The 27,428-nt window shown below is 43.0% G+C and overlaps 3 protein-coding genes across 7 annotated transcripts in view; all 3 read left to right on the top strand.

Moving 5' to 3' along the window:
• The window catches only part of LOC311023689 (dematin-like), a 19,462-nt gene extending 15,365 nt beyond the window's left edge, over positions 1-4,097 (top strand). The window contains exon 18 of the mRNA XM_084025681.1: positions 55-4,097. Coding sequence (XP_083881807.1) covers positions 55-168 — 114 coding nt within the window. The 3' untranslated portion in view covers positions 169-4,097. The remainder of the gene's footprint in view (positions 1-54) is intronic.
• A 721-nt stretch (positions 4,098-4,818) lies between these two features.
• Positions 4,819-16,786, top strand: LOC311023410 (actin filament-associated protein 1-like 2). Of its 4 annotated transcripts, none has more exons than XM_084025234.1 (17): positions 4,828-5,050; positions 5,144-5,302; positions 8,454-8,588; positions 9,925-10,002; positions 10,183-10,235; positions 10,899-11,013; positions 11,869-12,086; positions 12,165-12,344; positions 13,532-13,618; positions 13,743-13,812; positions 14,097-14,335; positions 14,438-14,523; positions 14,648-14,765; positions 14,841-14,922; positions 15,315-15,475; positions 16,180-16,290; positions 16,502-16,786. In XM_084025234.1, exons 2-17 carry the CDS (start codon positions 5,287-5,289, stop codon positions 16,526-16,528), a joined length of 1,776 nt encoding a protein of 591 aa, XP_083881360.1. In that variant the 5' UTR covers positions 4,828-5,050; positions 5,144-5,286; the 3' UTR covers positions 16,529-16,786. The 4 variants fall into 4 exon arrangements, with proteins under 4 accessions (XP_083881361.1, XP_083881360.1, XP_083881359.1 ...); XM_084025233.1 differs by having other exon boundaries at positions 5,113-5,302; XM_084025232.1 differs by having other exon boundaries at positions 5,082-5,302.
• Positions 16,787-17,128: 342 nt separating this feature from the next.
• LOC311023438 (ras-related protein Rab-14-like) lies at positions 17,129-26,868 on the top strand. 2 transcript variants are annotated; one of them, XR_014598210.1, is made up of 9 exons: positions 17,129-17,273; positions 18,360-18,418; positions 18,795-18,848; positions 20,070-20,247; positions 21,123-21,189; positions 21,690-21,777; positions 21,852-21,882; positions 22,349-24,262; positions 24,303-26,868. XR_014598210.1 is itself a non-coding variant. In XM_084025272.1 (8 exons), exons 2-8 carry the CDS (start codon positions 18,367-18,369, stop codon positions 22,524-22,526), a joined length of 648 nt encoding a protein of 215 aa, XP_083881398.1. In that variant the 5' UTR covers positions 17,129-17,273; positions 18,360-18,366; the 3' UTR covers positions 22,527-26,868. The 2 variants fall into 2 exon arrangements, 1 of the variants encoding a protein (XP_083881398.1); XM_084025272.1 differs by having other exon boundaries at positions 22,349-26,868.
• Positions 26,869-27,428: the final 560 nt, after the last annotated feature.

Genomic DNA, 27,428 nt, shown 5'->3' with positions numbered 1-27,428 from the left:
CTGTCTGTCTGCCTGCCTGTCTGTCTGTCTGCCTGTCTGTCTGCCTGTCTTCAGCGTCACCTCTCTCAGGAGGAGTTCTTCAGTGTCTTCGGGATGTCCATCGAGGAGTTTGACGGTCTGTCTCTCTGGAAGAGGAACGACCTGAAGAAGAGAGTCTGCCTCTTCTGACGCCACTCAGAACCGCATCTCCCACAATCCCCCTCTGCTCCTCGCGGATCCCTGCACGATCCTGAGGACCACCACTGACTTGTTACCGTCGGCAGCGCCGCCTGCGACGCTCGTGAGGCGTCGGGTTTGATCCACAGCTTCACTTTGTAGACGTGTGTGCAAATCCACCGGAAGGTCTTTTGAAGGTCATTAGAAAGCTCCCAGATTAAAGGTCAAAGGTCACGCCGTCAACGTCGTCTAGATGACAAGAAGTCTTTAATCTTCCCATTGGACTGCAGTTACATTTGACCCTGGAGCTTCCAGCTGCAGATCTGATGCTGCCCTTTCAATAAGCACTGCTCCTATTGGTCCAGCCAGCTATGATGTCATAACCACAGCATCACTTTCCCAGCACCTGAAAAGCAAAAACAAGGAGACGGTTTGATCACAGTCGGATGTTTGACGTCATTTCTAAAACGAGCTCATCTCAGAATGATTTTAATGAGTTTTATAACTTCTAATTAAACGTATTTATTTTATTGACTAATTCTGTTAAAATGTCACGTCAACCCGAGTTATCTGTAAACACGCAGACGTTTAGGAATTACTTAACTTGAATCTTTAGGGTTCTCACCAGCTGATGCAAACCGACATTTCCCAATTCAGACTCTTAATCAGATCTTTATTTCGTGCATTAGCATGCTAACCATAGAGATAGAATTAAAATCATCAGTTATCTAGTTAGCTAGTTATCTGGATAGATAGCTAGGTATCTAGTTAGCTAGTTATCATATTAGCTAGTTAGCTAGGTATCTACTTAGGCAGTTGTCTAGTTATTATATTAGCTAGTTAGCTAGGTATCTACTTAGCTAGTTGTCTAGTTATTATATTAGCTAGTTAGCTAGGTATCTACTTAGCTAGTTGTCTAGTTATTATATTAGCTAGTTAGCTAGGTATCTACTTAGCTAGTTGTATAGTTTGCTAGTGAGCTAAGTACCTCGGCTCATTTCCTGTAACCAGTGTAGGATTAAAGAATTAGCGAGCTAGCTAAGTAGCCAGCTAACTTATTACAGATCAATGATCTGATCTTACAGATGGACTCCAGAGAAAGATTTGATATTTAATATTATATTTATATAGTGATACATTTGATGGTATATTAATGTAATAATATATCTCATAGTATATTAAAATAATCATGTATTTGACGGTAATGCTGTGATCCGACGTGGTCTTCTTGGTTTTGCTTCTATCAGACAGCAGAAGTCACTGCCCTGTTGAATCTCAGTCACATGGCTTTAATAACCAGAGAGACTTGTTTAGTGTTGCTTCGTGACCAAATGATGTGCAGCTATTTTTTTACCAACACATTTAGAGAAACGGCATGTTTGTTATCCAAACCTGAATGAAAATGTCAAAAAGTGGAAAAAGAAGAAAAAAGATTTCACCGGACAAGAGGAGGACAGAGGCATGCTGGGAAATAATTTAACAAACCAAACTGGAACACCATTACCGTCATTAACATGTTATCTAAGTATATAAGTATGTATAACAACTAGTACTTATAAGTATATCACATCCACAGACCCGTTAGAACTTCTTCCATGAACTCAAGCAACACAACTGAACCTTCAACAGACGATTTCAAGGTTTCAGACATTTATCTGATTAGTTTGGTGATGACTAAAGAAGAGTCTGCTCCGTCACACGTTTTTAAATTCACAATTCCACCAGTTCTTCTTTCCTCCCGGTCTGAGACCGCTTCAGGCTGGATCAGGTGGGCCCAGTTGGGTTTCAGCTCACGTTTCTATGAAAGTCCCATCTTGACTTTATGTAAAACTGTCCAACCATTGAAGTCAGAGCAACTAAGCCCCACCCCTTCCTCCGCTCCCCCCACATATTCCCATTGAATATGTCGACAGGGAGAAACAAACATTGTATGTCACAGGATCGAAACATTTCTTGTCTCTCTCCTTTAAGTGCTTTTATTTTGAAATTAGGTCCCATTGGGGACACAGAATAGAATAGAATGCCTTTATTTGTCACTATACAAGTACAATGAGATTAAAAGCATCTCCTTTCAATGCATACAAACATAATACCTAATATAAAAAAGAACACATAGGCAACACAGGGGCGGGGCTTATTCTCTGTGATTTAAATATAGAACTTCTTTGATAAAAGCTGGTGTGTTTGTTACCTGATGAGTTCTGGTTGAATCGTTGCAACTTTTACTTTGAGTGCAAAAAAAGTATTTTTAAATAATAATAAACAGAGAAGAAAACATATTGTCACTAATAATTTATAATTATAATTATTGAGTGGAAGTGAAAGTGAAAACATTTTATTTTGGATGTCGTTTTCAGGCTTTGTGAGCAGTAGTAGTAATAATAACCATAAATATAATAATAATTATATTTAAACAGCACCTTTCATAACAGCAGCTCATAGTGTTTTACAATAAATAAATTTACAACACGGGTGTTAAAACAGAAAACACAGCGATAAAGAAAATATAACAAACAGTAATAAAAAATACTACAAACACTTTTTAAGATACAAAAGTCAGAAAACAATTGAGTTTTTCCACAGTGTATAAATATTCTGTTACTTATTTATTTAACACATTTTAACACATAAACGCGATATTAACAGATTTAAAGACATGGCAACGGCTGAGCCGGCAACTATCAGCTAACAGCGCCAACAGCAGGTAAAAGTCCTGCATTAAAAAACATTTTCAATAAAAAAATACTTTAAAGTACCAGGATTCCTGTGGGATAAACAACGTTTTGTATTAATTCATCTATAATAATACTTAATAATTTATATTTTCTATCACTCATATGAAAAGTAACGACAGAGTAAAAAGTACGGTTTTTACTTCTGAGATGCAGGAGTAGAAAGCAACATAAAGTACAAGTACCTCAGAAGTGTACTGATGATGAGTTTGTCCCGATTAATTAAATTCTGTTTTATTTGAGCTCCTTCACACGTAAAACATATAGAATGTGTATAAAATGTATATTATTATAATATTATAATAGTACAATGAGGAGCCGCGTTGTTGTTGTTCAGAGATGAAGACGTAAACCTGTGTGGCGTTTAAGGACGTCTCTGGAGAGTCGGTCACAATTAAATCACTCACACACAACGCCGCGTCACACACCGCAGCGTCACACACACACCACCGCGTCACACACACCACCGCGTCACAAACACACCCCCGCGTCACACACACCGCCGCTTCACAAACACACCGCCGTGTCCTTCTCTCTTTCTCTCCGGAGGAATGATTCTGTTCGATGATGCTGAGAGGATTAACGCTGTGCTCTGATTGGCTGTGTGGGGTTAGAAACAGGGAGTAGGTTGCTGTGACGAACACCGCGATGACACAAAGATTGTTTCATCTTTTGTTCCTTCCTTAGATTTTGAAGCAGTTTTTTTCCTCCTTTTCTTATTGAATGCTTTTGAAGTGCAGGGCGTCACGGGTGGATGCGTGTCACCGCCACCGCGTCGGCTTTTATGCATGATGTCGTCATGATGATGTCATTTTATTTAACCTTAAATTCAATAGATTTATACGAAGACACTGAAGGCCTCGGCCTCACAGGGAACACAGGCTGGAGGCTTTGGACACTGAGGTCAGAGGTCAGACTGAGGTCAAAGGTCAGACTGAGGTCAGAGGTGGTTGGCGGTGACTGAGCTGCCTGAAGCCGCCCTGCTGCTGTACAGAACCGGTGAATGACAATATGATGATGATTGTTGTTGCTGTTGTTTTCATATCTGGATGCAGGTGATGTAACAGGTGAAAGGTGATGATGTAACAGGTGAAAAGTGATGATGTAACAGGTGAAAGGTGATGATGTAACAGGTGAAAGGTGTAACAGGTGAATGGTGATGTGAATGAGTAACGTGAGTTGAATAAAGAACGTTTCTATTTGCTTTGAGGAGCCGAGTTCACGTCTCTGTTCGTCATCCATCACAGAAACATTAGCATGTTAGCATGCTAACATGCTAATGTTTAACAGCTATAGTGTCAGCCAACGTAGCTCAGCATGTTAGCATGCTAACATTGATAGCATGCTAACATGCTAATGTTTAACTGCTATAGTGTCAGCCAACGTAGCTCAGCATGTTAGCATGCCAACATTAGCATATCATCGGTGAACACAGAGCAGCGTGTCATTAATGAGTAGACCTGATGAAGTCAGAGGATCAAAAAAGTTTTTCACTTCAAAAATCCAACAGACCAAAGTGATGCATCCACTGGTTCTTATTTATGGATATTATTTATTTTGGTTAATTAATTTAGAGATAAAGTTGAGTTGAATTAAATTACTAACTAAATTTAAATACATTTTTGATCAATCAATTTTTTTTCTACTTCTTAGCTCAATAAATGTAAATTTGCTTTCTTTTCTGTGCGAATGTGAGGCCAAATAAATAAATTTATAATTGTATATATAATTATTTATATAAAATAATTTTAGATTATTATATATATATATTTCTGTTTTTATCATTTTTATTTATTCTAGGAATCCACATACAAATCCACCATTTGGTTTAACTGTTTTTATGTGTATAATTGCCATTCAAATATATATAAGTTTACAGGAGATTGAATGTTATTTCGAAATATTTAAATATTTTTCCAGTATTTAAGTATTTGGATTTAAACAGATTTACTAGTTTTAGATTGGATGAGTTTAATCTTATTGGCGGATGGTAGAAACGATCAGCCAATCAGGAGCTGTTAATAGAGGAATCGGTGTGTTGCTCCGCCCCACCCTCTCTCTCTCTCTCTCTCTCTCTCTCTCTCTCTCTCGCTCTCTCTCTCTCTCTCTCTCCTCCCGCATGATGTCACAGTGAGGCCGGACTGAAACCAGAGACCAGATCTGTCTCACAGACCAGAGGCCACTGAGGACCAGATCTCACAGACCAGAGGCCACTGAGGACCAGATCTCACAGACCAGAGACCACTGAGGACCAGATATCACAGACCAGAGACCACTGAGGACCAGATCTCACAGACCAGAGACCACTGAGGACCAGATCTGTCTCGGGTATCCATTAGAGGTTCTGGACTCTTGAGACATGAGCCTGAAGATCAGCAGCTACTGAGACCAGAGAGACATGGACAAACAGAAAGGTACCGTGTCCATTTGATTATTATTTATTATTATTTACCTACAACAACAGAAATAACGTTATTATTTGTTAGACAAACGACAACGGAAATAATGATTTCATTTTATTTAAAAACAACTCTTGCACATTTATAATCAGCATATTCATATTTATTAACACTAATGAAGCCTTAATTACATGTTCATATAATAACTTGTCAGACTGTAGACAGAATACATAAATCAGTCTTTACCACACTGGTGGTCTGTCATCATCATCATCATCATCACTTCCTCTTCCTGTTGTCCTCTGGAGACGCGACTAATAGACTGTTTACACTCAAAACCACGGTTGAACGTTTCCTTCTATGACATCATCAGGATGAACCCACCGTCCTCTCCTTGGGTCTGATATAGATATAATAACAATTAGAACAACAACAATAATAACAATTGTAAAAAAAAGAAATGATAAAGATAACGATAATAAAACAATTTTATTTGTACTGTATTAGTACAGTTAAAATACCCTAAAAAGGTGTATTATAATAATATTCACACAACAGTGGGGTGGGGGTTTGAATCCAGTGACGCCCGCTGAGAGAAGATCACATGAGCGGGGGAGGCGGCAGAATCAAACAGAATATTCGACGCTTCTTCAGACACACACAGAGCTGCTGTTGTGCGTCTAACCTGTAACACCACAAGAATGCTGATCTGTGATCAGTTCTGCTGGAGGAACCTCCTTCAATGTAAAGGTTCTATGTTTACCAGCCAGAGGATGGAAGAGCACACAGCTCTGCCCTGAAACCGCTAACAGGAGCACGTAGACCGGAGCAGCACCCCCGTCAGACCTCCTCAGACCTGGACCCACAGGAACCTTGTGGACCGACTTTACCAGGGGGGGACACGTGAGACGGGGGACAAGTCCTCTTTGTCATCTGGGTCAACTGAACCTTTAGAAAGTCAAATCACAGTAAAAAATTTGTTTATATTTGAAATTAATTTTGTTTTCAGAGTTCTAGAGGTCCTTTAGGTGGTTCTAGACACACAATAGGAAGTTCTAGAGGTCCTTTAGGTGGCTCTAGACATGCTGTAAGAGGTTCTAGAGGTCCTATAGGTGGTTCTAGACACACTACGTGTGTGTGTGTGTGTGTGTGTTGTTGTGCATCAAAGCCCGAGACAGGAAGTGATGTTGATGGTTAGATAAGCAGCGTTAAGTATCACAAACTCCAGCAGCAGTTTTTCTGTTGAAGCGTCTTCTGTTCCTTCTGTTGTTGACGATGAAGTTGTTGTTGTTGATGTGCTGCAGACGTGCTGTAAGTTTTGGCGTGCTGTCGGCGTGCTGTTGGCGTGTTGTTGGCGTGCTGTTGGCGTGTTGTTGGCGTGCGGTGGGTGTGATAGCAATGTGCAGCTCAGTGTTTAAAACAGCAGCCGGACCCTTAAATCAGCAGAGACGAGTTAATGGGACACATTGAGATTCACTCGCTCGTCTGAATGAGCTCAAACACAATCAGCCTCTGTTTCTCTGCATTCTCCACATTTCAACTCCTTCTGATGATAATCTGGAACCGTGCTGGGATCAGTGGTGTCAAACCGCTCAGACTCATTCACAACAGTTGGCTTTCAAACAGAAACAGGAATCTTCTCAACCACAATAACTGCTCACGTTCTCTTTGGTCCAGCTGGTTCCTGTCAGACATTTAAAACTGCGTCCTCTAAAAGGAGGTTCTAGAGGTCAGTGACGAGGTTCTGGAGTTCCTCTAAGAGTTCTAGTCATGCTGTATAATGTTCTAAAACTCCTTTAGATGGTCTAGTCATGGTATAGAAGGTCCTAGAGGTCTTTCAGAAGTCTTGTAGGAGGTTCTAGAGATCATTTAAAAGGTCCTATGGGTCTTTTAGGAAGGAATAATGGTCATTGGGGGATTTCTGATGGCCATTTAGGAGGTTCTAGAGGCCTTCAGTGGTCATTAAGTGGGTTCTGTGGTTTTTGATATGCTGTAGGTGTAGGAGGTTCTGGGGAAGAAGATTCCTGGAGGTTGTTCCATCAGATGGCTCGAGCAGTTCTTGAGGGGGTTCGTCCTTGAGAAGCTCATTACTGATGTGTTTGTGGTTCTGTAGGTCGTTGGAACGATCACTGAGGAGGTTCTGCAGGTTCTACTACATCCCGCAATCCTTCTCCCCGACAGACGACTTCCTGGTCCTCCGTTATCTCTCAGTGACTCAGCGTTTGAATTCTTCCTTCTGCGTTAAACATTAGCAGCAGTTTATCAGTGTGTTCCATCAGGAACGTGAAGGACGGAACATCGACCTGTTAGTGATGAGGAACGTCACCTGAACAGGTGCAGCACTTCTCTGGTTCTTTAACAGAATAAAAACCAGGAACACAAAGCCTCCAGATACAACAACGTTATGACATCACTGATGTATGCATTTAGTTGATTGATGGGTCGATTGATCAGTGGTTTGATCAGTGGATTGATCAGTGGTTTGATGGGTGGATTGATCAGTGGTTTGATCAGTGGATTGATGGGTGGATTGATCAGTGGATTGATGGGTGGATTGATGGGTGGTTTGATGGGTGGATTGATGGGTGGATTGATCAGTGGTTTGATGGGTGGATTGATGGGTGGATTGATGGGTGGGTTGATGGGTGGATTGATGGGTGGGTTGATGGGTGGGTTGATGGGTGGATTGATCAGTGGATTGATGGGTGGGTTGATGGGTGGATTGATCAGTGGGTTGATGGGTGGATTGATGGGTGGGTTGATGGGTGGGTTGATGGGTGGATTGATCAGTGGTTTGATGGGTGGATTGATGGGTAAATTGAAGGGTGGATCAGAGGAACCCGTTTGGAGTTCAGCTCTTGACTCTGGTTCAGCTCAAACACAGTCAGCATTCATTCACAGAGAGGAACAACAGCTTCATTCATCAGGAACACACACTGACCTCAGACCAGTTTCATGTTTTATTAACCTGCTGACGACAAAAAGTCTGTTTACGACTCCAAAAATACAGAAATGTGGACGGAAACATTTCATCTGAAAACATATTTCTAAATCAGATGTTTGATTTAAAAAAAAGAAGATACAAGAAATGACAATGTGATTAAAAACAACAGAGATGGGAACTTCTTGCTACATGTTACCTGTCTGTCTGTCCACCTGTCTGCAGTGCTGGCCAAGCTGATCTGGGACCTGCCGTCCTTCCTGTCTGTCCTGGACTCAGAGAACCTGAGTTACGTGGCTCAAACTAAGAAGAAGAACATCTCAGAGCTGCTGTCCAAACTGCAAACAGAAGACGTTCCTGGTAAAAATACCACTACCACTACTACTACTACTACTACTACTGCTGCTACTACTACTACTACTACTGTCCAAACTGCAAACAGACTACGTTCCTGGTAAAATACTACTCCTGTTACTGATACTACTACTACTACTAATACTACTGTCCAAACTGCAAACAGACGACGTTCCTGGTAAAATACTACTCCTGTTACTGATACTACTACTACTACTACTAATACTACTGTCCAAACTGCAAACAGACTACGTTCCTGGTAAAATACTACTCCTGTTACTGATACTACTACTACTACTACTAATACTACTGTCCAAACTGCAAACAGACTACGTTCCTGGTAAAATACTACTCCTGTTACTGATACTACTACTACTACTACTACTAATACTACTGTCCAAACTGCAAACAGACGACGTTCCTGGTAAAATACTACTACTGTTACTGATACTACTACTACTACTACTAATACTACTGTCCAAACTGCAAACAGAAGACGTTCCTGGTAAAAATACCACTACTACTACTACTACTACTACTACTACTACTACTGCTACTACTACTACTGTCCAAACTGCAAACAGACGACGTTCCTGGTAAAAAATACCACTACTACTACTACTACTACTAATACTACTGTCCAAACTGCAAACAGAAGACGTTCCTGGTAAAAATACCACTACTACTACTACTACTACTACTACTACTACTACTGTCCAAACTGCAAACAGAAGACGTTCCTGGTAAAAATACCATTACTACTACTACTACTACTACTACTGCTGCTACTACTACTGTCCAAACTGCAAACAGACTACGTTCCTGGTAAAATACTACTACTGTTACTGATACTACTACTACTACTACTATACTGCTGTCATTGCAAGTGAAAAAGGAACATTTTCAGAAGAAACTGTGTGGGGAAGATTCTCAGCTGAACATCGAGGGGTCAGAGTTCAAACATCAAAGAAATACAACTGAGTTGGAATTGAAGAGTAACAGCTGATCCATGTTTGTTTAGTGAAGCGTCGTCGGCATAGAGACGAGTTTCTATCACACAAAGATGTCTCAAACATTCAACGTTAAGATACCAGAAAGATCGGGAAGTTGTTCGGAATCCAGGATCAGCTTTATTTATACAACGAGAATAAATACGAAATAAAAGTCTGTGTTTGGTAAACAATGAAATGAATGCTACGTTTAGCCGTCTGCGGCAGTGAAACAGCTGGATCTTCAGGCCAAAACCAGAACCAGAACGGATCCATGAACCAGAACCAGAACCAGTCAGTTGGATGTGTGATCATCGTGATGGGATGTGACTGGTTGTCTGCTGTGTTTCTAGTGGAAGATGCCGAGTACATGATCATGAGCTGTCCTTCATCCTCTCCTAGCAACGAGCCGGCAGACACACCTGGGACAGGTAACGCTGGGTCCGGGTCTGGGAGGGGGTTCTTTACAAATGTCTTCAGTAACCTGATCCAAGTGTTATCATATTGAAGTAATGTAACTTGATTACTTTACGTTACTTTTGGATTACCTCGACCTTGTTGTTGTTTGTTGTTGTTTGTTGTTGTTTCTGAAACCAGATTTTTGTGTCCAGAGGGTATTTGGTCCTCCGAGCTGGTCTTGATCCAGGACTTACTGAGAGACGGGGTGAGTTATCACACCAAGTACTTTGACTGTACAGGAGTATGTCTACAGTGTGGTATTAGTACTTTTTCATCAGTAAAGGACCTTAATACTTTTAAATAGTCGTAGTATTCAGATATTCGTTGACGTTTCTCTTCTTGACTTCATGAAGTTTTATTTGAGATAACAGGAGGAGGCTGTGATGTGGGTCAGTAATGACAGACCGAGTCCCCCTGAGGTTTGGGAGGAGATGTGTGTGTGTGTGTGTGTGTGTGTGTGTGTGTGTGTGTGTGTGTGTGTGTGTGTGTGTGCGTGTGTGTGTGTTGGAGGGAGTGACAGGATGTCCACTGTTTACACATATGAGGCCATCTCCCCTCTATCTGTCGTCCTATTGGCTGAGAGCTCTGCAGAGAGAGGAAGTGGTCACTGATGGCGGCTGATTAGCATCTGGTCTACGTGATGGACACACACACACACACACACACACACACACACACACGTCTCCTGGGAAGTTCTGTTCACATGCAACCAATTACCGTCATTGAGCTGCGGTTGAGTTAGAGATGATAAAGGTGTGGAAAGGGTTAACGTCTCATACTGGCAGCAGGTGTAACCATAGCAACCAAGTTTGTTTAGTGGTTTAAATGTCTAACTCAGAGTCTTGAATCCAAGTCCTCTCCCCCCCAGGGCTCCGTGGTGCCCCCCCTCCCCCCAGGAGGTCCAGGAGGTGATGATGATGATGAAGATACATACGAGGAGGCTGAACCGTACCTGCCTGCTGACACAACCATGTCTAACACAGGTAGCTACACACACACACACACACACACACACACATTTTATATACTTTATTTGATTCCACATTACAAGTCAGGTTTCAGTAAGAATCAAATATTTTGAATGATCCAACAGGATAAAACAGATCAGCACATTGTTACTGTTTCAGGGGTACAAGAAACATCTCCGTTTCCAGATGAACATGCTTCCTACGATAGAAGAAATTGAGCAGTACTTTACTAGCTGTTTGGCTGTTGTTCTAGAAAGCCTCCGATGCGTAGTCCACGGATCGCCAGCCTATGCACATGCCCTAGACTACCAAACACCAGCACGATAAGCTGGTGTTTGTAGCCCAGATTCTCAATGGTGGATATCAATGATACTTTACAGTCTTAGAATAGTAAGAGTCTTCCATAAACAGATCAAATGCACATGATACCTCGAATAGCTTAACATTTCTGGAATTGTGAGATATGATGATAATATCAGGTGTGTTTGGCATTCCTAAAAAAGTGTTTGCAGGTGAGTTAAACCATTCATTTTGTACAGTCATGTGTTTGGAAAGTGTTTCATCTGCCGCACAGGGAATCTGAGCAGCAATAAGGTCCACAAGTCTGTTGTGTCTGGCAATGTAGAGTCCTTTAAATGATGGGCAACTGTTCATGATGTAAGCTACTGACTCCAGGTGTTGAGGGGAGTCGTGTAGCATACGGAGGGGTGAATGGGTGGACGGGAACCACAGTGATAAGTTATATTTTGTGGGGAGAACCTGCAGGCGTGCCTTAATACAGAAGATAAGAATCTCCTCACTGATGTTGGCATTGTTGTACACACACACACACACACAAACACACACACCTTTAATGGCCTCCCCCCTCAGAGAGGGAGTCGGACAGCAGTCACTACGAGTCGTACGGTGAGGAAGACGATGACGAGGAGGAGCCTGTGAAGGACAGAGCTCACTACATCCAATGGAGCGCCTCGCAGCCCTGCCTAAGGCCCGCCCCCGAGTCCCGTCTCTGTGGTTACCTGTGGAAGAGGAAGTGGCTGGGGCAGTGGACCAAACAGCTGTTCATCATCCGGAGCGACGTGCTGCTGGTGAGACGACGGTTTAACACATTTTCATCCAAACTCAGGTAGTGGATTCATCTGTGTGTGTGTGTGTGTGTGTGTCAGTGTTATAAGTGTGCCCAGGACCTGCTGCCCCAGCTGGAGTTGAGCCTGCGTGGCTGTCAGCTGGTCTACAAGTCCAAGAGCAACAGGAAGATCCAGCACCAGCTCAAACTGGTCCTGCTGGGCTCAGAGACTCTGGTCCTGGGCTACGGCAGCTTCCAGCAGGCCGACGAGTGGAGGAGGGTCAGACACACACAACGCACACAACAACACAACACCACAACACAACACCTAACAACACAACATCATACAATACAACACCTAACAACACCACACAACACAACATCATACAACACCCTGTCTACCTACCTACCTAACTAGCTGCCTAGCTACCTAGCAGACTATCTACCTAGCAGACTATCTACCTAGCTGACTATCTACCTAGCTGACTATCTTCCTAGCTGACTATCTGCCTAGCTGACTATCTACCTAGCTGACTATCTTCCTAGCTGACTATCTACCTAGCTGACTACCTAGCAGACTATCTACCGAGCAGACTATCTGCCTAGCAGACTATCTGCCTAGCTGACTATCTACCTAGCTGACTATCTACCTAGCAGACTATCTACCTAGCTGCCTAGCTACCTAGCTGACTATCTACCTAGCAGACTATCTACCTAGCTGACTATCTACCTAGCTGACTATCTACCTAGCAGACTATCTGCCTAGCTGACTATCTACCTAGCTGACTATCTACCTAGCTGACTAGCTACCTAGCAGACTATCTACCTAGCAGACTATCTACCTAGCTGCCTGGCTACCTAGCTGACTATCTACCTAGCTGACTATCTACCTAGCAGACTATCTACCTAGCTGACTATCAACCTAGCTGACTATCTACCTAGCAGACTATCTACCTAGCTGCCTAGCTACCTAGCTGACTATCTACCTAGCTGCCTAGCTACCTAGCTGACTATCTACCTAGCAGACTATCTACCTAGCTGCCTAGCTACCTAGCTGACTATCTACCTAGCAGACTATCTACCTAGCAGACTAGCTACCTAGCTGCCTAGCTACCTAGCTGACTATCTACCTAGCAGACTATCTACCTAGCAGACTATCTACCTAGCAGACTATCTACCTGACTATCTACCTAGCAGACTATCTACCTAGCTGACTATCTACCTAGCAGACTATCTACCTAGCAGACTATCTACCTAGCTGACTATCTACCTAGCAGACTATCTACCTAGCTGACTAGCTACCTAGCAGACTATCTACCTAGCAGACTATCTACCTAGCTGACTAGCTACCTAGCTGACTAGCTACCTAGCTGACTATCTACCTAGCTGACTAGCTACCTAGCTGACTATCTACCTAGCAGACTATCTACCTTGCAGACTAGCTGACACTGTGCTACGTGTGTGCAGGTGATCGAGGAGGTGAGTGTTGCAGGTGAACTGGAGACCCGGAGCTCAGAGTCTCTTGTCCGACCAGACCAGCTGCTGTCCTGCAGGGTGAGACCTGGTCCAAGTCCACCTCCATGTGTTTGATCTAAGGAGGCTGGATTAGAAGGCCTTGTAATTCTTTATGGATATTCATCTTCACGATTCAGAGAAGTGTCACTGTGTGTGTCTTCAGTCCAGTACAGTCCAGACCAGATCCAAGGACCAGAACCCGTCAGCCGGCTGCAGCCTCAACACACACAAAGGTACGGACATCTTTATTTATTTTCATTTTTATTTTACCTATTTATTTCATTTGTTATGTCCAGTTTTATTTCAGATATCTATTTGTGAGATACATTTTTATTTATTCATCTTTGATTAATTTGAATTGTATTAATGTATTTCTTAGATTTTTATTTAATTTGACCTATTTGTCAGATTTCTTTTTGTTTTGTGTTATCCATTTGTTAGATAGTATAAAATATAAATACTCATTAATGACGATGATGTCAGATGACCTCTGACCTCAGGTGTGTTTGATTGACAGGTGTCCTCAGCGTGCTGATGAACTGTCAGTGGCAGAGTTTACTGTGTCAGGTGGAGGCGGGCCTACTCAACATGTTTGGAGAGGAGGGGGAGGAGGAGGAGGAGGAGGAGAGGGAGGTGAAGAGGTCGCCTCAGTACACCGTCCAGCTCAGAGGCTGTGATGTCACAGCCGGGCCCGACACTGACCACGCCTACAGGATCACACTGAGCATGCTCTGTGACCAGGTGGCGGTGCTGGAGGTGAGCTGGCGAGGCCGGAACACACATTCCTTACCGTTCAGTTCCATGTGTCAATGCTTCCTCCCTTCCTTCCCTCCTTCCTTCCCTCCCTCCCTCCTCCAGGTGAGTAGTCCAGGTGAGAAGGAGCGCTGGTTGAAGCTGCTGAAGGACGGAGCTGCCGACTCCCAGGAGAAACCAGGTGTTCTCAGGTAAACCAGCTGATACACCTGCTGGTTTCTGACAGCTCTACTTAGTTTACAGATGAAGATGGTTTTATTCACAATCAATGTATGTGTGTGTCTTCTTCTTCTTCTTCTTCTTCTTCTTCCTCAGCGGGCTGCAGACTCGGAGGTTTCCCACCTCCAACACCTACATGGACGACCCCTTCCATCTGAGTGGACCAGGCCGGGACCAGCCCATCTACTCCAACACCTCCATACTGGAGCACATGGTACGATCCGCTCGCCCCATATATACATGTTGAGTTCTTCTTAATCATGTTAACGATGAGAGTTTATGATTTCAGCTCCAGGACTCTCAGGATTCAGTCCGCTGCAGCTCGGCGTCCTCCAGAGACTCGGTAACCGACGGCAACAGTGTCTTCAGCAGTGAGTCCAGCTCACGGGAACCAGACCTGAACACTCAGACCTGAACACAGACCTAAACACACAGACCATCTGATTCTCATCAGATGCAGCGTGTGTTCAGGGACCCCCCAAAAAAAACAGATATCCAAGAATGACAACCATCTCAGAAAACATCAGTTTTACAATATCACAATATAATTATTATTAAAAAGTATTAGCGTTATTATTATTATTATTGCCATAATAATTATTATATTTTATGATTATTGTTATTAATAATAATACATGTTATTATTGTTATTATTATACTTTTTGTCATAATTATTATGATGATTATTGTTATTAATAATAATAAATATTATGATTGTGATTATGATAACGTTATCGTTGAGTGTTTGTTCTGCGTGTCTCAGACAGGAAGTGGGCGGAGCGAGGCGTCCAGAAGCTGGAGCTGACGGGGAAAAGGCCGGTTCAGCTGAGGGCGGGGTCGGAGATCAACCTGACGTCTGCTGGCAAGCAAAACAAGCGCACCTCGTTTCGACAGTCGCTGGCCGTCTGCAGCGAGCGCGCTCAGGTGGGAGAACAGGAAGTGACGTCATCACCGTCTTCCTAAACCGATTCATTCAGTCAACTTTTAAATGGAGCATTTTTATACTATGTATATATCTTTTAAATAAAAATACACATTTGTACAAAAACAAGAGGTTAATTATTAGAATTATGATTTTACATCAACTTAATTAAATATATAACATTAACCTTACCTATCATCAAATAAATATGTAATTAATTAAATTAAATTAAAACACACACATACTGTTTACACATGAATGCAAACATTAAAAAAATAGCTGCATGTCGTGTGGTTTTGACATGCTCACTGGTTTCACTGGTTTCTCCTGGTTCCTCCTGGTCTCTGCTGATCTCTCCTGGTCTCTGCTGGTCTCTCCTGGTCTCTGCTGATCTCTCCTGGTCTCTGCTGGTCTCTACTGGTCTCTGCTGGTTTCTCCTGGTCTCTGCTGATCTCTCCTGGTCTCTGCTGGTCTCTGCTGGTTTCTCCTGGTCTCTGCTGATCTCTCCTGGTCTCTGCTGGTTTCTCCTGGTCTCTGCTGATCTCTCCTGGTCTCTGCTGGTCTCTCCTGGTCTCTGCTGATCTCCTCTGGTCTCTGCTGGTTTCTCCTGGTCTCTGCTGATCTCTCCTGGTCTCTGCTGGTTTCTCCTGATCTCTGCTGATCTCTCCTGGTCTCTGCTGATCTTTACTGATCTCTGCTGGTCCAGGCTGGTTTCCTGAACCCTCTGCTGCGACGGACGGCCTCAGCTAAAAACTCGCTGAGACGAGCTCCTTCAGCGCTCTTCATCGAGCACGGGAAGGTTTTCCAGAGGAGGAAGGTGAGACTCCACGTTAGATTCTCTCAACCCAACTTTTACCCACAAATCCTCCATGTGTTGTTTGTGTTACTGGACTTCTTCACTTGTTATCCTCGTTATTAAACACGTTACTACAATAATCTCCTGATCTACGTCACTTACTCTGAACGGATGCACCAACATGGAAGATCAACGTCGATCTGTCGTCACAATGTCGTTACTGTTTTCACAGGAATGGGAAACCAAAGCTGCTGCTTGACCCTGTCCACCCATCTTCATCTTCATCATCTTCATCATCGATGACTTATTGTTTTAATGATCTCTGTTAAGTTCAATCCCACATGATTATACACACAATGATTTATGTTCATTCACGTGACGCCCACTTATTTGTATCATTTTTATATTTACTGGATTTTATAATAATTGTTGATGTCAGACTAAACATTGATCTGTAAAATGAATACTACACATTAGTTTTGTTTTTACTTGTACATGTTTAAATTAAAGAGGTGAAAGTATATAAATTGACTGTATTTATGTTATATTATATTTACATTATTTTTTGTTATCTTATATTACATTATATTATGCTATATTATATTATTTTATATTATATTACGTTATATTATCGTATTATGCTATATTATATTATTTGATGTGCTATATTATTGTTTTATTTTGTATTACATAATATTACATTACATCATATGTTTTATTATATTATTTTATATTATATTATATTATATTATTGAGACATACAGATTTGAGACATGGGAGCAGCCTCAGGCGTTCAGCCTGCGTGACTGTACTCTCGTCCACTGGGTGGCGGTAGACACGTGTAAGTCTCGCGGTGTTTCCCGTGTTTATCGCTGGAGAAGAAGAATCGCGGAAGAGGGGACGGGTTTCCTGACGGATCAGCCGGCTAACAGCTAACGAAGATAACTTCCCGTCTAATCAGCACTTTAATCCGCTCTACCGGTCAGACAGACACCCCACCGAAGGTAAAAGACCCAGCAGGTGTATTTCATCCCGCCCGTCGGCGTCATCACGTCATAGTTGTTGTGATGTCAGTGGCCTCCTGCTCGTTAGCCCCGTTAGCAAGGCGTTGACATCACTGCAGCTGTTAGCTCCGGTTAGCCCCGGAGCTAAGCTAACAGACCGGGGGCGAGGTGTGTTTCTCGGGGAGGGAAGTCAGCTGATGCTGCGTAACGCTTCTGCTCGAGGGGACCGCGGTCCCGGGGCGGGACTGTCACGGCGGCCGGCGGCTCATGCTACCGGCCATGGGGCGGTGTGTTAGCCCGGCGGGGGGTTAGCATAGCCGTTAGCCGGGCTGTTTCCTTTTGTTTGTTGTCCAGTTAAACGGTTTCTGTTTAAAAAGACTGCTCTCCTCAAACCGGGACCACGTTGGACCAGGTCAAGGGTACTCAGACCGGTCTACAAATAATCTGTGAACCAGATTATCTCAGAGGAGACAGACTTTTAAAACACACTTTATTTTCAAACCTGTAAGAAAAAACAAGAGCAGTGTTTGAGATTTACGGGATTTCCTCCACATGGTCCGAGTCTAATGAGTCTTCATCTGGTCCGGGTCTGATCAGTCTTTAATCTAAGTGTCTAACGAGCTTCACAACAGGAAGAGGAGCAGGGCCGGCCCAAGCCTTTGGGGGGAGGGGGGGGGGGGGGCTATAATGTTACCTTATAAATTGTATTAATTATGAATTACGTCACAAATCACACATCCTGTGATATTTATCTGAGGGGACATCATAACCCATGTTGTATGATTCTGTTAAATCTGACTCTCTGCTTTGATGTTTGTCACCTGTTTCATTTATTTATTATTTATTTATTGTTACATAAAAAAATAAAACACCACTGCTTAGTTCACTGATACTCTGGTCGGCCCTGAAGACGAGCATCAAACAAAGGATTGGTTGCTCAGCAACAGAAATTAGGTTAACTGCAGAATCGAAATCTAACTTGTGACTCGCGGACCGATGTGGACCGATGTGGACCGGTGTGGACCGATGTGGACCGGTGTGGACCGGTGTGGACTCACAGTCTTCCTGCTTGTCTTTTCTCCACAGCATCAAGATGACCGCTGCACCTTACAACTACTCGTACATCTTCAAATACATCATCATCGGTGAGTTCGAGGTCAGGTGATAATGTTGGAAAGTAGAGAGATGTTTGTTTAAAGCAAGGAATTAAAAATAATGTTAATTATGTCACGTGAAGGGTTAATTATAATGAGATGAATGATGACATGCATGCATGAGATTTACTTATTCTGTGTTTAAGGGTGAGTTTAGTGTTTGTTATTAAAAGAGCAGAAAGCTCAGTAATAACACTATTATAAGTAATAACACTGTTATTAAACTCATCGGTTAAAAACTGTAGAATCACTTTGGTCAAATATTAATCTAATAAAATGAGAAAGTTAGAATGTCTCTCCACCTGATCCCACTGTGTCTGACCTGTCTGTCTGTCTGCCTGTCTGTCTGTCTCCCCCCTCCCTCCAGGTGACATGGGAGTGGGGAAGTCTTGTCTGCTGCATCAGTTCACAGAGAAGAAATGTGAGTCGTTGTTCTTCGTCCTCGCGTCTTCATCGTTGCACTCATACTATATACATATATGTCAACTTCAACTTCATTAAAAAACAAACAATAAGCACACTGTACACACACACACACACTATATATATATATATATATATATATATAAAAGATTGATTTTTTTAATCGCGATTAATCGCATTTTGTCCATAGTTAACCCGCGATTAATCGCAAATTAATCGCATTTTTTGGCACATTTTTTTTCTTCTTCTAAATGTACCTTAATGTATTTTTTTCATATTCTTAATACTTTTAACAACATAAGGGCAAATATACTTGATTTATGAAAATGTTTATTTAACACTTCAAATATCCCCTTACCAAAACATGGGATCAAAACAGGGTTATAAGAATATATCACAAACAATTAAAGTGAACATGTCACAGGAGATAGTGTAACAGGAGATAAGTACAGTTAGGATATAAGTGCATTGGCTTGCAAGTGATATCTCAGACTGGACGTACTTCTATGGTAGCTCATTTCATACCCACAGTACGCGCAGATGACTTTGGTCTTATCGACTGAACCATCCGGCAGTCTTTTGAAGGTGAATTTGCCGTTCACAAATCGATTTTAAACGCGTGTGGACGCGCCGCTTCCCAGTATTGCACGCTTGGTGGGCTGCCACTAGAGGATGATTGACAGGCGCTCTCCTTTAAACAACAACTTTTTGCGAGCGTTCGCGAGCGTTCGCGAGGCGGCGAGTCGAGCCCGGCGCCTCTGATTAGCATAAAGTAGATTCGACTTATACTTTAGGCAAATGAGGAGCGGCCAACTCACGCGCCGTCTCTCGACATTCGCCGCAACGCCACCAGAATGCAATGCACGGCTTTTCACATAGACAATGAATGGGACGCGGGGAAACACCGCTGCCTGTGGACACGCACCTTCCCTCTGGATCAAGACTACAGGTGCCACCGACGGCCATAAATCATACAATGCGCGTTTTTTTTTTTTTTAAATACCGAGCGTTAATCGCGCGTTAAAAAAATTAACGGCGTTAAGAGGATGTTGCGTTAACGCGTTATTAACGCGTTAACTTTGACAGCCCTATATATATATATAAATATATATATATATATATATATATATACACCATCCTCTTAAATGTGTTTTAGTTTTCCTTTCTCTACTTGGTTGTTTTTGATGGTTGTATTCTAACGGGGATGTTTGATGTCCAGTCATGGCCGACTGTCCTCACACCATCGGGGTGGAGTTCGGGACCCGGATCATGGAGGTCCACGGTCAGAAGGTCAAGCTGCAGATCTGGGACACGGCCGGACAGGAGCGCTTCAGGGCCGTCACCAGGTCCTACTACAGGGGGGCCGCCGGGGCCCTCATGGTCTACGACATCACCAGGTACCCACGTAGTCCAGAGACCAGACAAGACTATGTGGAGGAACCAGAGACTGTCTGTGGTCCCCCAGAGGTCTAGATAGTAGACCACATTAGTCCAGAGACCAGACCAGACCAGACTATGTGGAGGAACCAGAGACTGTCTGTGGTCCCCCAGAGGTCTAGATAGTAGACCACATTAGTCCAGAGACCAGACCAGACTATGTGGAGGAACCAGAGACTGTCTGTGGTCCCCCAGAGGTCTAGATAGTAGACCACATTAGTCCAGAGACCAGACCAGACTATGTGGAGGAACCAGAGACTGTCTGTGGTCCCCCAGAGGTCTAGATAGTAGCTCACATTAGTCCAGAGACCAGACCAGACTATGTGGAGGAACCAGAGACTGTCTGTGGTCCCCCAGAGTCTAGATAGTAGCTCACATTAGTCCAGAGACCAGACCAGACTATGTGGAGGAACCAGAGACTGTCTGTGGTCCCCCAGAGGTCTAGATAGTAGCCCACATTAGTCCAGAGACCAGACCAGACTATGTGGAGGAACCAGAGACTGTCTGTGGTCCAAACAACAAGGTCTCTGCTGTATTTATGTCTAGATGACCTTATATGGAGTGTTGATGGAGCAGCTACAATGTTAGCGTAGCCTAGCACCATCAACCAGACTCCATTCAGAAAACCAGCGTTTTAACAGTAGTTATCTTGTGGTCTTGCAGACAGACCTAACAAAGCATGACTCAGCACTTTTTACTGATCACCATCATGATGGAGTTATTTCAGCATCCTTTTCATCTGGTTATTGATATTAAATCACAGATCAATACTTTATGTTGTGGTGAACCAGCCCACGCTGTGAGAGGTTTGATGAAGAACTGTGTTTGTGTTCAGGAGGAGTACTTATAATCACCTCAGCAGCTGGTTGACCGACGCTCGCAACCTGACCAACCCCAACACAGTGAGCACACACACACAGACACACACACACACACACACACACACACACACAAACACACAGACACACACACACACACACACAAACACACACACACACACACACACACAGAGAGACACACACACACACAGAGAGACACACACACACACACACAGAGAGACACACACAGAGACACACACACACACAGAGAGACACACAGAGACACAGACACACACACACACACACACACACACACACACACACACACACACACAGAGAGACACACACACACACACAGACACATATTTATCTTCAAATGCAATGAATATTTATTTTAAAATGTAAGTGTAGTCTGTGGTGGGTTTTTAATAAACTGCAGGTATCCATAAACTGTGTGTGTGTGTGTGTGTGTGTGTGTGTGTGTGTGTGTGTGTGTGTGTGTGTGTGTGTGTGTGTGTGTGTGTGTGTGTGTGTGTGTGTGTGTGTGTGTGTGTGTGTGTGTGTGTGTGTGTGTGTGTGTCCAGGTGATCATCCTGATCGGGAACAAGGCTGACCTGGAGGCTCAGAGAGACGTGACGTACGAGGAGGCCAAGCAGTTTGCCGAGGAGAACGGTGAGTCGTGTGTTTGAGACGTTGATGACAAACATCTGATCCTGAGTCTGATTCCTGATTCTGTCGTTGACCAGGTTTGCTGTTTCTGGAGGCCAGCGCCAAAACGTGAGTTCCCCCTGCTTTAAATCTCCTCTTCGTCACCAGGAAACACAGAAAACACAGAACACTAACTCAGATCCACACAAACGTTGAAGGCCTTAAATGAGTTCATTCTAGTTTGCTGGTGGTGGATTCCTGTTTTCTTTAAACATCTAACCTGCTGATTTTCTATTCTAAGAACTAAAAATAATCTCTCCCGTCCCAAAGTTCCACATCGTGGTTATTTGCATAGAACAATCAGGAAATAAATGATATTTTCACTTAAATGCTGGTTTGACTAACACATCTTGTAGTTTTCATGATGAATTATTAGATATTCCGTCTCTGATATCTATTTCATATCACTGTGAAAACAAACAAACTTCCTGAAACTCCTTTTGACAGATTAGATGTTTTGTTGCTCCGCGGCTCGTTTCCGACTCTTTGTGCTTCTGAGCGTCTAAACGTCTCCGTCCTCCCTCTTCTTCCTCAGAGGAGAGAACGTGGAGGAGGCCTTCCTGGAAGCAGCGAAGAGGATTTACCAGAACATTCAAGATGGCAGTCTGGACCTGAACGCTGCCGAGTCGGGAGTCCAGCACAAACCGTCGGCGCCGCCTGGAAGCCGCCTCAACACCGACAGCCAGCCGGCCAAAGAAGGCTGCAGCTGCTAGCCGCAGACAGGAAGTCCAGACGGGTTCGTACACGGAGATCCAGCTTCTGTCCCGAGTGCGTAAACAGGATTCAGCTGGATGACATCTAACAGTCCGTTACCGCTACCTGTTGTCGAATCAGACCTCAGTTCAGTTCCCAAAACCAGATTCAGCCATCCTCCACCCGATCAGACGTTTAGCACAGTTTAATCAGGACACCTTCGACCAAACCAGAACCCATCCAGACCTCTGTGTGCCATCAGTCTCAAATCTGGATCAGTGTGGCATAAATCCCCACCACTCCTGGTCCCCACCACTCCTGGTCCCCACCCGGGTCACGTCTTATTCCAGCTCAGTCCCGCTGCCCATCACCAGACAACCCTTCCATCCAAAACCGGACTAGCCTCTGGACTTTCCAGGTGTGGATTGCTGTCAGCCCGACTCAAGTGATAAGGTTAGATTGAATCAACCTTCAGCCCAAAACTGGACTACACTTCACCAAAAAGGGTCACTTTTGCTCCCAAATTTGGACATTACAATGGACAGATCCAGATCCTCTGGTCCAAGTCAAGACTGCCTTCTGCTCACATGCTTGACCTAAAGGTGCAGTTCTTAGAACTGCACCTTTAGGTCTAGCATCCCTAGACAACCTTTTTCCTGGGAGACCCTCCGGGCCCGGTCTCTTCCAAGTCCCTCGACAGTCCTTGTTCCACACACAAAACCCTCAAGTCCTTCACACAAGTATAGATACGAGACTCGTACCGTCGAGCCTAAATCGGAGCTACTCTTCACCAAAATGTGGATCACTCAAGTTCCAACTCTGGACTGATTCAGAGCCTCGGATCAAGCTGCCCATCTGGGCTCGCTGGCCCTAAAGCGTGGCCCATTTTAAGCCCAGAACCTACCAGACAGTTAGTGACCCAAGACTGGACCGGACTCAGGTCAGGGTCGTCCAACTACCTTCGTCCCAAATGTGAATTTGAACCAGATTCAATACTTAAAACCCAAATAAGGTCCACATCACTAAAATAGGGATCGACCCGGGTCCAACATTCCTGACCGATTCAAAGTGCCACCTCCAGATCGTCCAAACAGCCGACGCCGATGTTCACTCTTTATGTGAACGTTTGGGTTTATAGTCATGTCTTCTACATGTGATATCTCATCCTCACTTGAAAAGTCTGAAAAGTTCAAAACTTCCTCCGGGATTCCTTTTTCTTCGGCTTCAGTTCTTGAGTTTCGGAGCAAAACTTCTGGCCCGGTTGATTTAGACCATGTTGGTAATGTGGATCCAATCATTCACATCGGGAGCTGATCTAGTCTGACCTCGGATGCAGGTTTCTGGGGTTCACGTTCTTATTCAGTCTTCTGTGGTTCTGGAGGATCTTTCTCTAAGTGGACCTGTGAAGATGTCACTTGGCCTCGTAAGAAGACCAGCAACAACATGGCCGATCTCACAAGCAGCAGGATGGGAAGCCAAACCGGGCGGGACCGACTTACTCCACGGAAGTGGAGGATCCAGGATTTTGGTGATTTATGTGAAGTCAGGATATTTCAGCCTTTGCTTCGTCAGTTTTGACCGGTCTTTCTTTAGGAGGTCTCTCACAAGTTCCCATCCTCATAGAAGCTTTCAAATAAACGTCTGAATCACTGAGTACCTCTTTGTGGGTCCAACGTTGTGGACCCGATCCAAACCCGACTCCAACGGCATAAAAACATATTTTCAATAAAGGTCTGGATGCTGGTTCAGACTCCATGTCGGGGGTCCCGATGTCAGGTGATCATAGAGTCATGCAGTCTAGTCGTGACCCGGCTCAGAGACGTGATGGACTAGACCAATCACGGCCTTGAGGAGACGGGGCTGTTGTTGCCATAGTAACACAGATGTCTCCTGTAGAAGCAGAGTGACATCATGGAGTCTGAACCAGGAATAAAAACGAGCCGGATGAAACTCGGACCTGGCCTTTCTTGGATCCTGGATCTGGTCTCTGTTACTAGGAACCGATTTGACCGCTAACAAACATAAAGTTAACAGAGAAGAACCCCAAACAAACCGTCTCCACACTTTCTTTCTTAAAAACTAAACTACTTAAACGTGATACCGTGATCGCTCTGCGGAGCGATTAAAGATCGATGAAGATAAAATGACGAACCTGAACCAGAAGGTCTCGACTGGTTCTGCAGTGGATCACCAGTCCAGAATAGATTTTTATTCCATGTTTTTGTTCAGCTTTTTTTTCTAACATGTTTCCAAATATAAATACACAGTATATTTCGGTGTCACAGCTCCCCCTAGTGGCCGTCGTTAACTTCATCCCGAGGAAGAAAGAAGTCGAGGCGACGTAGATTAAGTTACAAAGTTATTTCTTTTTCTTTCTTTTGGTTTTCTTTTTAATGTTTATTTACTCAGGATTCTGGTCAATCACACCTGAAGTAGCGTAAACAGTCACAACAACACAAATCGGAGAGACGCGTTCTGACAGCCGCTTTTTTTTTTTTTTAAACTGAAACTTTATCTCAATATTTAAATTCAAAACCAAAGGCAGCCGACAGGAATGGACGAGCAGCTTTGACCCTTTGTTGATGGATTAACGTCAGATTTGCACTAAACGGATCGTCGGTCCAGATTTAATGATCGGGATCGTAATAATAATAATAATAATCTTAACAGGATCTTTAACCTGAGAAACGTTTCTGTGCGACGTCTGAATGAGTTCCAGAAGCAACAAACGTCACCAACAGGAGATCCGATGAGTCAGCATATTGATATCTGATGAGTCAGCATATTGATATATAACTGATGAGTTAATCAATCAACGTGATTTAAGAAGCCTTGTTTTTCTCTTTGTAGCTTCAATCCATTTTAACATTAAATCTATTTGATTTTTGTCGTCTTAGTGTGACCAAGTGTTGTTATCATATTTACATTTTTCTGTCATCGAAAACTGAAATATTGAGAGGGAAATAACGAATATATGAAATATGATGGTAAAGTTTCTGCTAGAAGCAAGAAAATATCAAAGAAAATCACAAAATAAAACGGGGCGTTCAAAAGGTACTTCTGTTTCAGGAAAAGAAAGATTCAGAATTATAAAAATACTATAAGTTAATTCTCCTTTAGCTCATAATCATAATTTAAATGGTCAAATCATTTACGTTGTCCACTTTTATTTTTTCACTAACCTGAATTTTTTCCTTTTCTAGCAGAAACACTTTCACCTTTTTTTAAAGAAAAAAACATATATATATAAATTGACTCATCCAACAATTATGAGTTAAAGTGATGTGAATATTTTTTTATTTTGTTAGTTGTTCATTATAATTTGTTAGTAAAGATAAATTAGTTTAAAATAAAATGTAGAAATAATTCCATAACTGTACTCCTTAGTGACGTTTGTCTCCTCTGGGCCTCCGTACTCTTCTCGGTTCAGACCTTTAGACGGCTGTTGTGGATTTCCTGCCCAGATCAGTTCTGGTTTAGGTTCAGGTCTGGTGGTCTCGCTCAGATCTCGTGTACATATCCAGTCACATCTGGACCACTTCAACAAAAAACCTGGTTCTGAACTGTGTCCACGTCCATCTGAACAGGAAGTGGTTTTCCTCCTCGTTGTCCTCTGATTGGTCGACGGCAGCCTTCTTCATATGGGACTTTAAAACGGATGTTTTCTGAGATCTCGTTGCTCTTCATCACTTAATAATCTGCACGCTGCACTCGCTGGGAAAACATGTTTTTAAGGAAAGACCCGTTTGTTTCCTCGTTGATGCTTTCTGAAAGATTGAACCGAACCAAAGGTCACAGGTCGCCGAGGAAACACCTTTTACTTTTAAGATTTGTTGTGACCGCCGCCTTAAGCTTCCCTCACCAAAGCAAAACCTTCATTTTAAGAATCAAACGTTTGTGAAGCGGCTGCAGCAGTGCTCGTCCTGTAGGTGGCAGTGTCGTCACCTTTTAAATGGGGAGAAAACGTCAAAGAATTCAGTTTAAACCCCAAAATGAAACGTAGCGGCTGAATTTCATTGCTGTACGTTGAGTTTTTAAACTAATTTGTTTGTTGCATTTTAAATCCTTACACTGATCCGCCAGAAGGGGCGCTGTATTCAGGCTCAAAACTATTAAAATCAAAAACGAATGAATCTGAAATGAGCCTGAAATGTTTCCTCGCTGCACGCTGGCTGTGAAACTCTGTACATCTGATTCTCTCCTGTAATGTTGATTTTCTATCTGCTAACGTAACAAAAACATGCTTCTTATGATTCTTTGACTATTTATATTCTAAATCTGTAATGATTTTCTTCAGCTGTACCTTTTTCATTGGACGACCGCGGGGATTCAGTTGTTTGTAAATAAAGTATATATACTGTATATACGCTGACGACTCGCTGTTTTTCTTCTACATCCATCCAAAGTATCAGGAAATACGAACGTTTCCTCTCGTGTTTAGTACTTCTAATACTCATTATAGTACTCTGTAGTACTAATGAAGCTCCAGAAATATTCCCACCCAGTTGATCAGCGAGCTTCAGAACTACGAGCAGGATTTGGTTCCTTTAGGACACAAGTCGAAGAATGCACATTGATCTGATCAGGAGGTCATGTGACCAGTAAAAAAAACGGTGGTAGCTGTTGTCATGGTGATGGCAGCACGTCAGTGGGTCTGGAATTGTTTCCACATTCTCAAAGCAATGAAGGAAACGATGCACAACAAAAAGCTGTGAAATTTAATAATGCACATTATCCAATATCTTTAAAAGATTTTAATGTGATTTATTTTCAGAAACTCGCATCTATTTTTCTTTTTGTAGAACATTTTAATGTTCTTTACTTTCATTTGCCTTCATAGGGAAACGCATCTTCTGCGTGTTCACTTATTTATATCTGCTTTTTAAATGTATTTCATTTTAAACACCTGTTTTTGAACTTGC

The sequence above is a fragment of the Eutrigla gurnardus genome (genome assembly GCF_963514095.1).
Source record: "Eutrigla gurnardus genome assembly, chromosome: 13".
NCBI classification, from domain to species: domain Eukaryota; kingdom Metazoa; phylum Chordata; class Actinopteri; order Perciformes; family Triglidae; genus Eutrigla; species Eutrigla gurnardus.
This window is presented reverse-complemented; position numbering and strand designations above follow the sequence as displayed.